Here is a 17580-nt window from a genome sequence, read left to right on the forward strand (position 1 = left end):
CAACACACGGCCTGTGCCGACATATCACCCCTGAGACCTCATTTTGGTTCGACAGTTGGTTTACCAACCGTGAAACTCACCCAATGACAAAATGAGTCTCCTGATATCGTCCACTGTACGTGACATGAGGTAGTCCTCCACTTGCTGTGCCTTGCTGGACAGGCCACAGCCGCGCAGGTCCACAGCGACCACCCTGCAATGCAGAGCCAGGCAGGACACGAGAAGATGAGACATCACATTTCTATCGTTCACTTTTTCTCATTATTTCTTGTGTGTTGTTTATTGGTGCAAGAGCAAGGTGTAGAGTGCCAGTACAATGTTCTTAATATGCTTCGTCTTAATATGACATGAATTGGGAAGAATGTCAGTGACATAATGTGGCTTTATGCAGGCCTAAAAACTACAGGCTGTATAGATGCCTAAAATGTATATACAGATGAACGTTTTTCATACGTATCTTAAAAAAAAGAAGAAAAAGATAAAAAGACTTTTGAGAAAAATTTACATTCCGAAGTTAGTAAATTATCGGCAGACTCAACTATAGTTCACATCTACATAACGGAGAAGTGTTACACGAGTCGTTGCGGCAGCAGATGCTGACACGTGCCAGTGCTGGATCCTAAGCGGCCCTGAGACACACGTGGTTGTTTTCCTATTGCAGTGTTTTAACCCTTTGAGGGTCAATGACATAAATATACGGTGCCGCAAACAAGTCCCAAAATGGTCGATACCGTATATTTACAGTGCTGTCTGTACGTTTAAAAAGCGTGCCATTTTCCTAACTTTTTCTTTTCTGTCATGTGCTGCCACTATGTGGGAATACAAGGAATTTTTTTCGCGCGCCTCCCCCTCTCGGTTTTCGTTGCATGGTTTGTTTTAGAGCTACTTTGCTCCTGCGTGTCCATATACTACCGCTCGCGCATTGGCCCGCGCATTGGCACGCGCGCGGGTGGGCGGCTCTTTACATTTTGTTCCGTGGGTTGTTTGGGCTTCTTTCGCTTGCAAAACTGATGGCTATCTTATTACTAATCGCTCAAAGAGCGACCGCCTCTTTCTCGCTCGTTTAGTGCTCACAGGGGTGCGCATAGGAAGGATGCCGCCATACATGCGTTTCTGTTGCTTCCTCCTTTTTTTTTTTGACACTCACGAAAACTAATAATTTCTGGTTGGCGATAAGATGAAGATTAGCAGAAGTTTGTCACACATGCTTTTTTGACGGGCACACAACTACAAACTTTTCCTGAGCGTGCGCACCTACGCAGTTCGATTATGCTATGGATGTTATATAAGATATCAGTGTAAGAGCAGAAACATTCAAGTCTTGCGAAATATTCTCGTGTGAGCATTTTTAGGGCCTTGAACTATGTGTATAAAAATGCATCAAATTTTTAATTCTTATAAGTTTATTGCCTTTTTTATTGTTGCTATTCACGAATGAAGAGTACATACATGCCAACACAAAATATATTTTTCTCACTTTACGGTCCCCCTAGAAAAATTGCGGTAATTTTTTTTCGAAATAAGTCCCTAAGAAGAATTGGAATCTGCAATAAAAAAAATCTACCCTGGGCGGTCGCATATGGCGAAAAAAATCGACCCTCAAAGGGTTAAGACTGCGACGGAAAACTGAAGCGAAATCGAGCTGGTGGACATTGCTTGAAAACAATGCCACCAGGGTGAAACATGACCCTCACTTTGCACCACCTGCAGCAGGGAATGGTGGCGCATACGGATTACATCTACTACATGACGAAGTGGGTTGAGACGTCAAAGATTTGGCGGATGAAATCAAGCAACTGAGAGCAGCAACGAAGGAACTCACAAAAAAGAACATGGAATTAAAGGAAGGAAGTAGACAGCTTTCGCAACGATGCAAAGATATGGAGCAATACATGCACCTAAATAACTTGGAAGTTAAGAGGAAGCTTTAGCTCGGGCCCAACTCCGACGCGGCCTATTCAAATACATGTAAAAACGCAAAAACGTTTTTCTGAGATGACCCCTGGACCGATTTTAATGAAATTTGTTGCATTTGAGAGAGAAAGTTAAATTCTAGTGACTGTTGGAAGCGGAATTTTGATTTAGGGTTTTAATTTTGTTAAAAGGATTTTCAAAAATTCAGACGTTTGAAAAAAATAGAAGCATGAACTTTAAAAGCTAATAGCTCTGCATCAAGAATAGATATCGCGATTCTGTAAACGGCATCCATTAGACCATTCAAAGCGGACAAATTTGATATGTCAATTTACATCTTACGTGAATTTGTTACGTTGTTTACGAAGGTTCTGCAAAAGTTGTAATTACACATTACTCCATTTTTTGAGGTTCATGTGTAACATATCAATTTTGTCCGCTTTAGATGTGCTATCAGGTACAATTCACAGAATTGCGATATCATTTTTTCTTGCAGAGTTACGGAGTTGTAAACTTGATAGTTTCGTTTTCTGAAAATTTTCGATTTTTGCCAAATTTTCATAAAAATTTGACGACCTAAATCGAAAATTCGAAACCAACAGTCACTAGATTTTAAGCTTTTCTTTTAAATGCAGCAAACCCCGTCAAATTTGGTGCAGTGGTTGCCGAGAAAAACGAATTCTCCTTTTACATGTATATAGATAGGAGCACCCTAGCTAAAGCTTCCTCTTAAAGGAGCACCTTCTGGAGCCGACCCAGTAATGGTCATACAGAAGACAGGCGAAAGTGTTGGTGAAAAGACTGACACTACAGACATCGACACATGTCATTGGATTCGCACCCCGAAGCCTGGCATCCAAAATATTATCGTTCATTTTGTAGGAAGAGACATGCGCAATGCCTTCACAAAATGCAGGAAAAAAAGGCTGGACACCACTGTCCTTGGTCAGCGGGAAGGAAAGCCAATCTATGTAAAGAAACACCTTACACAGTGCAATAAGGCATTGCTCTCAGCCACAATAAAAGAAAAAAAAAGAAGGAAGCTAGGTGTAAGCATGTTTGGACTTCCAGCGGATGGGTGTTGGCACGCAGAAATGAGAAGTCGCGTGTAGTCCGCATTGCAGATGAGAGAGATCTTAACCATATCACAGTAGAATCTTGAGAGATAAAGCTTTATTGAGAATTCATCATGTTTCAAATAACAGTACCGATTACTTTACCACCACTGACTTCAATTCAAAATTTTCTACTGCTGGTAAAACGTTTGCTGCATTGCACATGAACACAAGAAGCATAAAAAGCAAGGTAGATGACATAACTACTTTTCTTGAGTCATTATCTGCTGACTTTGATGTGTTGTTGTTCTCCGAGACATGGATCACCAAAAATGATGAACTGCCTCATCTATAAGGCTACAATTCTAAAGATTTATATCGCGTCAATAAGAAAGGAGGCGGAGTTGCAATTTATTTCAAAGAAACATTTTCTCACGAGATGCTAGAAGATTACTGTGTTATTAATGATGATGATGCTGAATACCCAGCACTGCAAACTGAAAAAAAAAAAAAAAAAACAATTACTGCAGTCATTTATAGACCGGCTAAGGGAAGAGAAAGTCATTTTATATGTTTCTTGGAGAATCTACTGTCGAGTTTTTCGCCAAGCTATATGCTTTTAATTATGCGTGACATTAACATAGACATGATGTCCAGTGATTCATGCGCCAGAGAAATGGTGATGCTATTGTCTGCCTATGGTTGCACAAATCACCCCCCCCCCCATTAACTCGCCCACTAGAATAACTACAACTAGCACTACACAGATCGACATCTGCATCTCAAATCAAAACAAAAAGGATTTAAAGAGTGGGATTTTCAGACACGATATAAGCGACCATTTACTAATATTTTACCAATATACCAATATTACCAATATTGTACTACCATTTAACAATATACGCTTTAAATGACACATCTATGAAACCACATGAAAAACATTCTTTGAAGTTGTAAATAAAATTGATTGGAAAATTGTTTATAATGAAAAAAATGCAGATAAAGCTTACGAGTTATTTTTAGTTATTAAAGAAAAATAATGAAGCTTCCCCCTTACAGCAGGCACATAACCATAAGACCAACAAGTACTGAAAGCCCTGGATGAATTCCGCACTTCGTAAGCGAATGAAAGAAAATAACTTGTATCATACATTCGTTCAGTCACGAAATCCAGATTTATTTGTATCCAGACAGAGGGAGTGCTCACGCACTGGTCTCTTTCATTCCACATGACATATCATTCTACTTATTTCACCATTAAAGGAATTCAATGAACAACAGGTGCTTGAAGAGTTACATTAACCTACAATACAGCACAGATGATGCCTACAGTTTTTTTTAATGCTCCACAAAGAACAATCTGCCTCCTGAGCATAACTTTAAAGGGGCCTGAACCACTTTCTATCAAAGTGTAGAAATCCAGTGGAAGATGAAATAGGCTATTTCAGAAATACTTTGCTGCAAAAAGTACTTCAATGCATTTAGCAGAAGCAGAGTTATTGGCAAACACGCCCTTCACAGTGCTCCCACTCCTTCTTCAATACCTTGCACTGCGAAGGCTACAGCAGAGCGGGGCGTGACTACAACGCTTCGCCTACTGAACGTCAGAGTGGCGTGCCGTTCAAATTTGACTTTGGATATTACAGTAGATGTCACTACTTCTGATTTTGGTGCCTATGACACGCCAAATGTAAGCCAAATGCAACTGTCCTCGGCAAGCGGCCAGTGGACTCGTTGTGACACCCCGCGACGGCCGTGGTATCATGCATGCATGCATGCATGCCACCGTGGTGCGGCTGCACGGCGTTTGCTTTGTGCACGACCGGGCTTGCGTGCGCACTCGCGCTCTCCCACCGGATCGTGTTGCGTGGTGTGGACCGGCTTTGTCCTTCACCAGCTTGACAGACGGATGGTAGCCACATCCAACTTAAGCATTTTTGAAACGCTATCAATAGCTCAATACGAAGCGAAGTCTGCCAAGGCGTCTAACCAGGAGCGGCCAGGACTGAGCACGTGCTGGCGTGTGTGTGTGGTCTGACCTTAAGTTTCGCATGGTTCGAGGCTAGTTGAGTGTTCAAGACTAGTCGGAATTAATGACACCTAACGACTACGACATCGACAAGCAGGGTGGCCAAACTCTCATTCATACGAGGGCAGGCAAGGCCGAGTGTGAGCAGACGACAGTCAGCTTCTTCTGGAAGTGCCTAATTATTATCGCAATTTGAAAGCAGGTTTTTGCTTACTTCAGACTGTTTATTAAACTTCGTCAATAAATATATACACAGTTGCAGTAGGAAGAAGCACACTGATCCAACCACCCTTCTCTGTTGATGTCAGCTACTGACCAAGTAAGGGAATCTGCATATACTGTTATGAAATAAAGCATCCAGGAAAGAGCGAGGAGCAAGCTTCTGTTGAAAAGAGAGCATTTAAGAGAAAGGTGACTTTGTGCTCCGCTTGCGAGTTGCACGTGCTGCGCACGACTGCAGAACTTGGCTGAGAGAGAGAGAAATGCTGCATAGAAAGGCAGGGAGGTCAACCAGAGGTAGTTCCGGTCGGTTGGCTGAGATGTACACAGCAGGGTATGTTCTCTGTCGACCATGTTTCTTCACCAAGCCCGATGCGTGGTTGAGGGCCCCTTTAAGCTTCCTGCATCTCTCTACCGTTCCACAATGCAGGTTTATTGTCGTTTTCGAGACATGTTGCAGTGCGCCTGTGTGGCAATGCACAAGTGGATATACGTACAAGTAGCATATATCCTACTGAAACAATCATTGCAACATAATTGCATAATTTTCTTAATAATAGCCTTTGAATAGCACCTAAGCAGGCAATGTTTGCTAATGGTGTTTAGTGGATTTGACACAAGTCCTACCACATGCCCCCTGCATTTTCATTGCACCACGGTTGCTACATAGCAAGTTTCGCACGATTTTCAGCAAGCGATATTGATCTTCTTTTTCAGAGTTTCAGTTCCAAAAACGTACGCTAGCTTTTCATAATGCATTCACTCATGCATAAAGTGTAAAATTCATAACCTAGTATACTTCCCCATAGATAACCTACAAACTTGCATAACGAACCCACTTACATAATAACTCCCCCTTTGCCCTACTTTGGTCCTTGAGATATAAGTTTTTATTTTTACCTCATGTAAAAAACATGCGCCTGACTTCCAGGGTCAGAGGTCAACGTCAGTCTGCTTTGTGTACAAGTGACTGGATGGCGCCATTGGCTGTACTGCCTTTTTTCTTGTGACTACGCACATATGTGGTAGGGAGCACAGGTCCAGTGAAGCTATTTTTGTTCAGTTATTTTGTCTATGCTCCTGACGTGCACCAACCATGTCAAACAAAGATTTGATTTGATCCCAAAATTGTCAGATAGTGTCATGGTACAGCAAACATCTCTTGCAGTGAAGAATGCTTAAGAGTCGCAACACGAGTGTTCGCAACATATTGTCACGTGGTGGTGACGTTAAGAACACAGTGGCAATACTGTGAAAGGCAAAACTAGATTTTATTGGGCGAACCTGTGCCCACAAAACAGGCTACACTTATAGCACAACGAAAGCGGCGAACCCAGTCGGCGATCGTCGAAAATCTGATCAGCGGGTAAAGTGCGTCAGCTTTTATAGAGCAGTCGTCGAATGTTCCAGACTAATCGTTTGGACCCGCGTGCCTTCCACAAAGTTCTACACCATTCGCGTTACGCGATGAAATCAGATAACACAAGGTTCGGCGACAACAGACAGCCGGGTAGAAGCATCGATAACATTCCAGAAATGTCGGATACATGCAGGCGCGTCCGTCGCTGTGCGATTACAGTTGTTAAGCGGCGAAACGTGGTCGCCCGATAAAGATAAGTACACGTGTCAATATTGACCGTGTACTTTTGTTGATGCCATTCAGGCGTTCCCCATTTCTTCACTACTTTTGCAGTGTTACTTGGGTGCTGTGCTCCGACTCTTAAAGCTTAACCCTTTCAGGGTCAATGACATACGGTGCTGCGAACAAGTCCAAAATGGTCAATGCCGTATATTTATGGCGCTGTCTGTATGTTTAAAAAGCCCACCAATTTCCAAATTTTTTTCTTTCCTGGCATGTGCTGCGACTATGTGGGAATACAGGGAATTTTTTTCTCGCGCCTCCGTCTCTCGCTTTTCGTTGCATGGTTTGTTTTAGAGCTAGTTTGCTCCGGCGAGTCTATATGCTACCGCTCACGCAATGGCGTGTGCGGACGGGCAGTGGTTTTGGTTTTGTTCCACGGGCAGTTTCAGCTTCTTGCACTCGCAAAACTGATGGCTACCTCGTTACTAATCGCTCAAAGGGCGGCCACCTGCTTCTCGCTTGTTTAGTGCTCACAGGGGTGAGCATAGGAAGGATGCCACCATGCATGCGTCTCCTTTTCATTTTTTTGGCAGACTCGTGATATCTAATTGCCTCTGGTTGGCGATAAGATGAAGATTAGCGGAAGTCTGCCACACGTTTTGCTTTTTTGATGGGCACACAACCACACACAGTTTTCGTGGGTGCGCTCACCTACCCAGTTCGATTAGGCTATGCACGTAAACATTAGTGTAAGAGCAGGAACATTTGAGACTTGTGAAATACTGTCGTGTGCGCATATTCTAAGCCTTGAACTATAGCAATGCATCAAATTTTTATTTCTAATAAGTTTATTTCCTTTTTTATTGTTGTTGTTCATAAATGAAGAGTACATATGTACCAATGCAAAATGTTTTTTTCTCACTTTACGGCACCCTAGAAAAATTACGGTAAATTTTTTCGAAGAGTAAGTTTCTAAGAAGAATTGGAATCTGCAATAAAAAAAATCGACCCTGGGTGGTCGCATACGGCGAAAAAAATCTACCCCGAAAGGGTTAACTGATACAAGAAAAATTTGGCAGAACATTTTCCTTGCATTTTCCCCCCCTACATTTTGCCCCCATATTGCTATCAACTTCTCAGGAAAAAAAGTGGGTTCATTATGCAAGTACAAAAGGGAGGTGCCCATAATGCCCACTCCCCTTCCATGCCAAACAGTTTCACTCACCAGTGGTCCTTTTGGAAGTGCCGTATCTGCTTCTCCCAGGTGTACCACGTGTCCAGGAAACCATGCACAAACACCATCAGCGGGTTGTCGTGACTTCCGGCTGACACGTAGTGCAGCGTCACATCCTGCAGTGCAGAGCGACAAGGGAGGCAGCGGCGGCTTCAGCTGGGTGGCGTACAGCAACTCTTTGGTGCCACTCAGCTGTGGCTCGCATAAACAAAAGGCACAGGTGCAGACTTCAGACAGAATCCAGGCTGACAGGCTGGCCATGCTACTGCAGATAATTCCATTGGCTATTTGGTACGATTCCATGGTAGGAGGCAGTGCGAAATTGAAAAGGACACAGGATCAACAAAACGTGAGTGCAGAATTCAACTGATTTTAGTGAAATATAACACTTACATATATCCTGTGACAACAACAGACAATGAAACCAAGGAAAGTATAGGGTGAATTACTTGTTTTTTGTTGCTGTTGTTTTTTATTGTAGAAGAAAAATGAAAGCGAACAAAAATACAAAAAGAACGCAGCTGGCCACTGGTGGGAACCGAACCTACATCCTCGGCATCACATGTGTGATACTCTTATGGCGGCACCATTTTCCCACCTACTTTCTTGGATATTTATGTATGCCTGCGAGCTCCAGGCATGGTAGCGTTAGCCAGCACCCCCACTACATCCACCATGGTGGATGTAGTGGCAGTGGCGGATGTAGAGTGCCCTGTCCATCGCAGACATCACCTTGCAAAGGAACTTAAAAGAAAATAACTGGCCAATAAACCCTCATACGCTAACTTGTGGTGTCGAAGCTTGCGTCGCACTGCTGTTTCATTATCTTGTGTGTCTGTCAATTTCATTTCATGCATGAGGTGTTGGAGAAGAAATGAGGTGAAGCACACCATGACAGCACAAATTGCCCATATACCCAAACAAACACTCAAAAAATAAATCTACTCACAAAGTCGCGCTTAGGTCTGTTGACTCGCAAGAATGAAAAGCACTTTCTGCACACGCAACACATGCTAGGTGCTTCTCTAGGGGGCCTAGAATGCTCGCACTGCCAGGCTGTAGTTGCAGTGAGAGCTAGCACAGTTCTTAGAAGTATAGAAGCGTACGGTGAGGGGCTAGTTGGTATAGCATTACGAAATCCAAGAAAACACTGCGCAAAAAAAGGGCATCATTCGTGTGTTCCGGTACGTTGATGATTTTTTGATTCTTTTAAATTTAGACCACAACGACGACTTGACACAGGTGGCATCGGAGGTTTTAGCATCCTTCAAGTCTGCTTTTGCCAGCTTTAATTTTACTGTTGAACTTCCTGAAAATTCTTGCCTGCAATTCTTACACTTAAAATTATTTTTTAATGACCCTGCCCACCTCTGCTGGGCTTACATGCCTAGGTCGAAAAAAGCACCTCTACCCTTCAACTCGAGCCATTCGAAGCTGGTCAAGAGGGGGATTGCGTCAACGTGCCTCAGGGCTTCGTTGGTGAAGTCCTGCCCTCATAAGGTTCAGTCCAGTTTTGATGCCCAAGCTGATCGCCTTCGGTCGGCCGGTTTTCCGCTGGCCCTTCTTCGGGCTGTTGCCGAGTCCCTGTTGAAGTCCTTCCGATTAAGTTCAAAGCCTCGCGGGGTGGACACACAGGAGAGGAGGAAGTATGAAGTTATGCCCTATGTCCACAGGGTCTCGCATGGCCTGAAGAGAGTCGCGGGTAAATTCGGCATTCAGGTTCTCTTTTCGGCACCTTATAAGCTGTCTAGTCTGTGCAATTTAGTTAGACCTGATAGAAAAAAGAAAATTGAGTGCTGCACTAACCACAGGAACAAGTTTGTGCCCTGTAGAGCGAATGTCATTTATGAGATTCCGCTGAGTTGTGGCAACGTGTATGTTGGGCAAACAGGGCGCTGCATTAATATTAGATTGTTAGAACACGCTAATTCCCTAGATGATTCTAGAGGACAGCATCTTCCGAAGCATTGCAAGACCTGCAGGCATGACGGGAATGCTTGTACCCCACTTTTCGGCAGGACTAAGATTGTCGGACGCGCAAGGGATAAGAAAGAGCGCGAAATAATCGAAGCCTTTGAAATCGCGAGATTAGGGCCTGATAAATGTGTTAGCGAAGCTTCCATACATTTGTACCGCAAGGAGTTGGCGTTTCTAGGCTTGACCACCTGACAGCTGCTTTTGTCTTTGTGGCCGGTGCGCATGCGTTCTGTTGTTGGTGGGAAAGAGGCGATGGTGCATTAAACCAGTTGTTAGTCTGCGCCCGTGTCGTGTGGTTCTTTCTTTGTCTTGTCCCTTTTTTTGCGCAGTTTTTTCTTGGATTTCGTAATCTTAGAAGTACTCTATGTTAACCACTGCAATCACACACAACACGTTGCAAGTCCTCGGGGAACAATGCAAACAGAGCACACTGGCAAGTCTGAGTCTGAACACTGAGCCTTCGTGCTTAAACAAGCTTGTGTGAGTCATGTTGAACCTGATGCAGTGGAGGCATGCTTGATCTTTCCTACCAAGTCCTCAAAGCATGTAACAGTCAAGAAATTGTATGCAAAGGTCTGTACTGAAGGCTCACATGGCATCAGAGAGACCACCGTGAATGCCACTTCTACAGATGAAAACAACAGCACACGAAATGTAACAGGTGCCATTTCTTTAACAGTAGTAATGAGGTTGGTGAAGAATGACTGCCTTACACAGGATAAATTTGCACTAGAAAAGTTGTATTGGATGGCTGCAAAGATGAAAGAAAAATTATGTATGCTGTTTCCATGCAAGCTGCAACAGAAAAAGAGAAGAAAAAAGACAAGAAAGATTAAGAGACAAGGAAAGCACTAGTAAGATCTTGATGAGGGCTAGTTGGTTCATACTTAGAACTGAGGTGAAACAGCGCGAAAAAGACGAGGACACAAGGAAACAAATACCACAGACAAGCGCTGACTGCCAACTGGAAGCTTATTTGAAATTCACCGGCCATTTATACCTTCTTCAGCATAGGCATGCGCACATCAGTCGCAAAAAACATCTGCAAATCAACATTTTAATCTTTCTTCCAAAAATGCGATTTCTTTTCCTGACAAGGCAAGGGAAGGAGTGCTTACACATTTATCGCCTTCCTTTCTTATATGAAAGGCCTCTACTATTTCCCTTTCCTTCTTACTATTTCCTTTCCCTACGAATTTTGTCTTTTCAAATATGGGGGTGCATTGACACTTGTTACAGTGTCCAGCTAAATGACTCCCATAGCCATTCTTCAGGTTAGTGCTGTGCTGACGAGCTCTTTCATTGAAGCACTGTCCCGTTTGACCTATATAAGATTTCCCACAGCTGAGCAGTATTTGATAGATGACATTGCACCTGCACTCAGTGAAACGAGTTTTATGATTAGTGGTGCACAGGTGCCTTTCGAGCTTGTTCATGCGATTGCATATAGAGGAAAACTTATACGGGGCACTAAAAACCAAATTAATATTATGTCTATTGGAAACTTTCTTCAGATTGTGAGACAACTTGTGTAGGTATGGCACCACGTGCGCTTGTCTTTTGTTTTCTTCTTGGGAAGCATCGGAACTTCTTTTCTCTTTCTGCAAAATGGCTTCGCATACTGAAGTGATCACAGAACTGGGAAAGCCTGCGTTCTGCAGTCGCGATATCTTATTTAAAAAACTATGATTGCACTCATGCTCACATGACTTACTAAGTGCTGCCTTAATGCACGTTGTTGCTATGCCTCTCTTAATCAATTTAGAGTGTGCGCTGTCGTAACGCAACAAGGCTTTCTTAGATCTGGGATGATATCCCCAGCATACGTGCTCGTCCAAAGAAAAACAGAGGTTAATATCTAGAAACTGAATACGGTTGTTAATTGGCAATTCATACGTGAACTTAAGTCCTCCCGATGAGTTGATGAACAAGTTCAAAATTTCTTCGACCGTGTCATGAAAATGCATACAGGGATCTTTCTTCATAACAATTAAGTAGTCGTCAACATATCTACACACTCGCGTTACAGGCATGTCTACCAACTTAGCAGAAATTACATTGTCAACCGAGGATAAAAAATGTCACATAAAATGGGGGCGATGGCTGATCCTATACAGATGCCAGTGCGTTGTATGTAGAATTGGCCATCATAATTAACAGCAGTTGAATGAAGATAAAAGTCTAAAAGCGGTAAAAAATTGTTGCTGTTGACACATACAGAATTCTGAAAATTAACTTCCCCGAAATCTTCTATCCTATCGCGCACAGCGCACATCAAACCATCTCGCGGCACAGAATAATATAAGTCCTCTACATCTACTGAAAATGCGGTTAGTGCGGTTCCCTGGTCTTCATTTATGGCCGAGATGAAAGAATGGCTATGGCAGTCATTTAGCTGGACACTGTAACAAGTGTCAATGCACCCCCATATTTAAAAAGACAAAATTCATAGGGAGAGGAAAGGGTAAGAAGGAAAGGGAAATAGTAGAGGCCTTTCATATAACAAAGGAAGGCGATAAATGTGTAAGCACTCCTTCCCTTGCCTTGTCAGGAAAAGAAATCACATTTTTGGAAGAAAGATTAAAATGTTGATTTGCAGATGTTTTTTGCAACTGATGTGCGCACGCCTATGCTGAAGAAGGTATAAATGGCCGGTGAATTTCAAATAAACTTCCAGTTGGCAGTCAGCGCTTGTCTGTGGTATTTGTTTCCTTGTGTCCTCGTCTTTTTCGCGCTGTTTCACCTCAGTTCTAAGGAAAGCACAGTTTGGAGGTGCAGCTTCAAAGCGATGCATTATTTCATTGCACATAACCGTGGTATCAAAAGCGATGGGCAACTCTCCCAACTCACATTTGAATGTTACCACCGCTCACAGTAAAATCACCAACTTCCTTGCCTCCCGATGGCTCCTCATTAAAAAACTTCATTAATGGTGCTGCCTTTTCTAAAATGACAGCAAGGTCGCATGCATCTGCAAACGATAGAGCATGCTCAAAGTAAAATTGATGATAAGCAAAATGTGGAGTGGCATTCAGCTCCAGAATCAGCAATGCCTCGTCACATGGTTGGAATTCAAGTGTTTCTGGCAGTATGTATGCTATGTGACAATGACACGGCTAGTGCAGTTACAGTGCAATATGAGCGTGTTCACTTGCTGTAGTTACACGAGACATGTAGTTGATGGTTTAAGAAGCCTCTATCCCCATCCTGTTAGACCTTTGACAGTGCCATAAAAAGAGAACGAAATAGGGTACCTATGGAGTGAAAAAAGAAAAAAGGAAGTTCCGTCTGGTGCCACTTCACAACCACATGAGTTGGAAAGCTTCTTTTTTTTGGCCACGAATTGTTGCAGACATTGCTTGCTTCCAAAAAACAACAGACGAATGAAATTGCATGCTTGATAATTCAGTGTTAGTTTTGATTCCGAGTACATATATCAGTTTTCTTCTTTTTTTTTCCTGCGCCAAATTTTATATACCGTCTGTGGCAGATAGCAGAGTTCTGACCCTTGAACTAAATTACTTGATGAGGCCAACATTACTTCGAGAAATCAAAATGGCTAGCTGAATAATTAGCATAATTGCAGAAATTGCCTTCTTAATTGAATACAGTACATACTGCAATTTATTAATTGTATCCAGGGGGTTCACAAGGCGTATTCACTTGGAATTAATTCACTGGGTGACAACTGTTTAGAAATATGCGAGGTGTGCAATGAAATACACTTCCTCCTTTTTCTTGGAGGTTAGCGATGCAACGGTGGTGGATGAGCTAATATGTTTTTTTTGTCCTCAGGAAACGCTGTGCATTGCAAAGGGCCAGCAACACAGGCAGTCCTCATGTATCAGCGGTCCGTGAACTTGATCACACAGATTCATTCCCTTTCTCAATTAGCCAGTCACAACTTTTGCAGTCAACAACTGCACACGTTTTCCCTGCACTGTTCCACATTCTGCAGCATGAATGGAGCGCAGTGTGTTAGCGCACACCCAGTTGCATTTCTGACAGCTCATTGCACAGAAGCAGGGCGGAAATTGTAATGGTTTCTTATTATTGGGCTTTCACTGAGGCAATGTGCAGCATGCCGCCAAGAGTGCCATCTTGTTCCTCTGAAGCAAACTGCTCCATGAAAAGGGTCGATAGCATGTTCGGTGCTACAATGTGTCATGGGGAAGAACGAATGAAAGAAAAGAAAGGAACACACAAAGAACACCTGTGTTCAAGCTATCATGTCACATGGCGGTTGTCAGCAGACAATAGCAACAAATGGCAGCGCACACAGCTGTCCTCAGATTAAAATAAAGTGCCAAGGTCAGCAGACTGGACTCTTCATTTCTTCTTTTTTTTTTTTTTTACAATCGAAGGCTCCATTATTAGTGTGTAAGCATTCTTTGGCGAGCTCCCCAGCCCTGTGACACGAAAAGTGTAATGCCTTATTTCTGCACAAAAATGCGTAATTTGCAAAGTTAAGACATTTAATTGTAGCCTTTAAGCGATAAGGAAAAGCAAAAAAAGAAGAAAGAAAATACCCATAAACATACATAGGATTTTTGAGAAAATGAATGGGGAAGTTTATAGTAGGGGTGGGCCAAATGAAATTTGGAGGTCTGCCAACTGAAATTTGGGGGTGGGCCAACATGAAAGTTGAGAGTGGCCCAACTTAAATTTGAGAGTGGGCGAACTTAAGTTTTGGGATGGGTCAACTTGAAATCTGGGGGACGACCAACTGAAGTTTGGGGGAGGGCCAAATTGAAATTTAGAGGCGGGCCAACTTAAATTGGGGGGTGAGTCAACTTAAATGGTGGGCCAACTTGAAATTTTGGGGTGGCCCGATTTGCTGAGTGGCCTTCGAGTTAGGAACACCTTGACGGCAAGCGGGCACGCGAGACGCTTGGTGCGTTTCCATTGGGCCTTAAAGGCGCAGTCAGAACGCAGGCGATAGCTTGCACGGATAGGAAAGGACGCATAACACAGGCTTGCAAGAGCAACAGCGAGGGTGACATGTTACCATGGCGATGCACTCTCTCCTCACGCTATGCTTCATGCGCTAATACGGCAGCTGGTGCTCCCTTTAGACCGCTCTGCGAGGCATGCTCGTGCCTGCCGTTCCGGCTCAATTGGTACTATCGCATTGAAGGGGTTGGATGTGGCAATAAAACCTGACAATTCTAAAGCGTAAGCATTCAATTGCCACCGCAAATGCCATCGGTAGGCAAGCGCATAGCTAGGAAAAGCAAGTAATCAAAACTACACAATAACGAAGTCACAGCCAAGCCAAACAATGGTTACGCATTAGTGGACAATTCTTAGAATTTCTGTAAGTTTTTCTTGCGACAGGAGGTAACTGTTTGCATTTACATAAAATGGGGTCTTTTATTCTCTAACACACACATATGCGCCTACAACCTGCTCCAGTGTTTATACAACATGGCCCGAATCGAAGTTAGCCGGGAAGACGAAATGGGTGCAGTTACGTAAGTTAAGCGCCCCGTTTTCGTTTAATTGCCTTCCAGTGCTCCCGAAAGCGGCCAGACGCCACGGAGCGAGGATTCGCGCGAACCTCCTCGCCCACGCCTGCACACTCGAGCTCAAGTTTCCCGCGAGCGCACACGTCCTCGCTCAAAAAGCGCGTCCGCCATCTCCGGTCGCGCGGTGCGGACGCAGAGGAAGCAAAATACGCGCCCGATGGGAGGCGTCGATGCCGCGACTGAATGAATGAAGCACGGCGTGACAGGTCGCGAGTGGGGCGCTCAAACGCGCACGTCGACGCCTCGAAAGCGGGCAAACGCATACAGACGTACAACAAACAGCCGAGATGCGAGCGAGAGAAAATAACATAAAGCAACAGCTCCGCAAAAAGCAGTGGATCCAGTTTGCGGTAGCAGTTTCATTTTTGTAGCTGAAAGCTCCTTTTGTGGTTGCTTGAATTCGCCTGTAGCCGCGCGCCGCCCGTCAAGTTCGGGGAGGGCTTGTCGGTACCACCGGAGCGAATGCGATCGCAACAAGAAACAAAACTGTGACAGGCGGCTGATGGGGAACAGGAGGTCTGCTGGCTCCGAACCGGCAGCGCATCAACAACTTCATCGGACATGCCTCGTCAGTGCGGTGACAGCTGCAGGGCGGTCGAATTACTAGGGGCGTCGGCTCGCATCACTGAAAAACAACTGCGCCGTCAGAGGGGACACGCACACCGCCAATCAGCAGGGGACGTCTGGGCGCACAGAAGTTGCCCAGACTGCGGCGATAGCGGAGCTTTGTGATAACCGCCGTGCACCCCTGAAAAATACCGCTTCGCTCGAGACCCTTCTAGGCCGCCCGCCTACGTGAAGGGCGACGCGTTCTCCCACGGCGTTACGTAATGAAACAAACGTCAGTGGCGGCGGCCGAGCGCGTCGCTTTCGATAACGATACCACGCTCGCCGGCATGAGCAGCTTGCAAATCGAAACAAACCTCGAACGAAGTGTCCACAAGTGATTGACAAGGCATGGTGGGAGCAGCTTCAGATTTGACTCGCATGCACGGTGATGCGAGACAAGCCCCGGAATAATTAGGCTGACACAAGCAATACAGCGGCCCATTAGTAACAAGACCACTACACAAGTTGATGCAAAACGCGCTTAGGTCATTCATACGCGAATGAGTCGAAGCGAGGCAGCCGGAGCAAAGCGATCGTAGATGACATCACACACCTGCAAAGTGACGAATTCGTGGGATCCCAGAGCCGGGTCGCGGAGACACGCCGGCTCTTCGGGACGCTGCTTGGGCGTCAGTATGGACTTCCCTTTAAACAGCACCTGTAAGCCGATCCTGAGACACACCCAGAGTCCCAAGCAGGTGCCGATCGTCACCAGCAAGATCTGACTTAACGCCCGTCGCAACGTCTTGAACGCCATCGCTGCGCTCGATGCGCCCTGTCTTGGGATGGGTTGCCTGCGATGCCTGCTGGTTGCGCTTCGCCGCAACACTCGCGTCACCCGTTGGAAATGCACCGGCGCGCAGCTCGGCGACTCACGTGGAGCGCAGAACGCGGTCTGCGCGTGCGCGAAAGAAATTACTGCGCCGACAAATGTTATTTGTTCTCACCGCATAAAAACATTGTTTCACTCGGCGGTAAAACACTTAGTGTGTATTGATGTCGGCAAAAGAAATGAGAAAAGTTGAACAAGATGCCACTTCCGCTCGTTTTAAAAATGGCGGCGCCCATAAATTTTTTGTACGCGCCATCGACGCAAACTGTGCGTTGAACAGCCAATATAAAAGATTGAGTTTAAGCTGCACATTTTGCTTGCAGATAGTTAAAGATTAAGTGTGGGAGAGGCAAGTCTAAATACGTTTGACAATGAACAGCGCTGAGATATGAGGCCGATTGTCGAAATGCTAGTTTGTTTGGTTTGGGGCTTTTGAGTTGTGCGCGCCAATCTTGCGACAACGTTTGGCAAATGCTCTGCACACCACAAAATGTGTATGTTGCTTGGATCTTCCGTACGGCAGACGGCTTGACAGCTACTGGTGCTTGGAGGATATTTACTACTCGTACTGCTGTGGCATCGCCGTGATGTAGGTGGAAAC

At 44.6% G+C, this 17580-nt stretch overlaps 1 protein-coding gene across 1 annotated transcript in view; it reads right to left on the reverse strand.

Annotated features, from left to right (window-relative positions):
• LOC126535346 (epoxide hydrolase 4-like) overlaps positions 1–16981 on the reverse strand; it is a 54102-nt gene extending 37121 nt beyond the window's left edge. Inside the window, exons 1-3 of the mRNA XM_050182236.3 lie at positions 16701–16981; positions 8025–8149; positions 81–193 (exon numbers count right to left, since the gene is read on the reverse strand). Coding sequence (XP_050038193.1) covers positions 81–193; positions 8025–8149; positions 16701–16904 — 442 coding nt within the window. The 5' untranslated portion in view covers positions 16905–16981. The remainder of the gene's footprint in view (positions 1–80; positions 194–8024; positions 8150–16700) is intronic.
• Positions 16982–17580: the final 599 nt, after the last annotated feature.

The sequence above is a fragment of the Dermacentor andersoni genome, chromosome 7 (assembly GCF_023375885.2).
Source record: "Dermacentor andersoni chromosome 7, qqDerAnde1_hic_scaffold, whole genome shotgun sequence".
NCBI classification, from domain to species: domain Eukaryota; kingdom Metazoa; phylum Arthropoda; class Arachnida; order Ixodida; family Ixodidae; genus Dermacentor; species Dermacentor andersoni.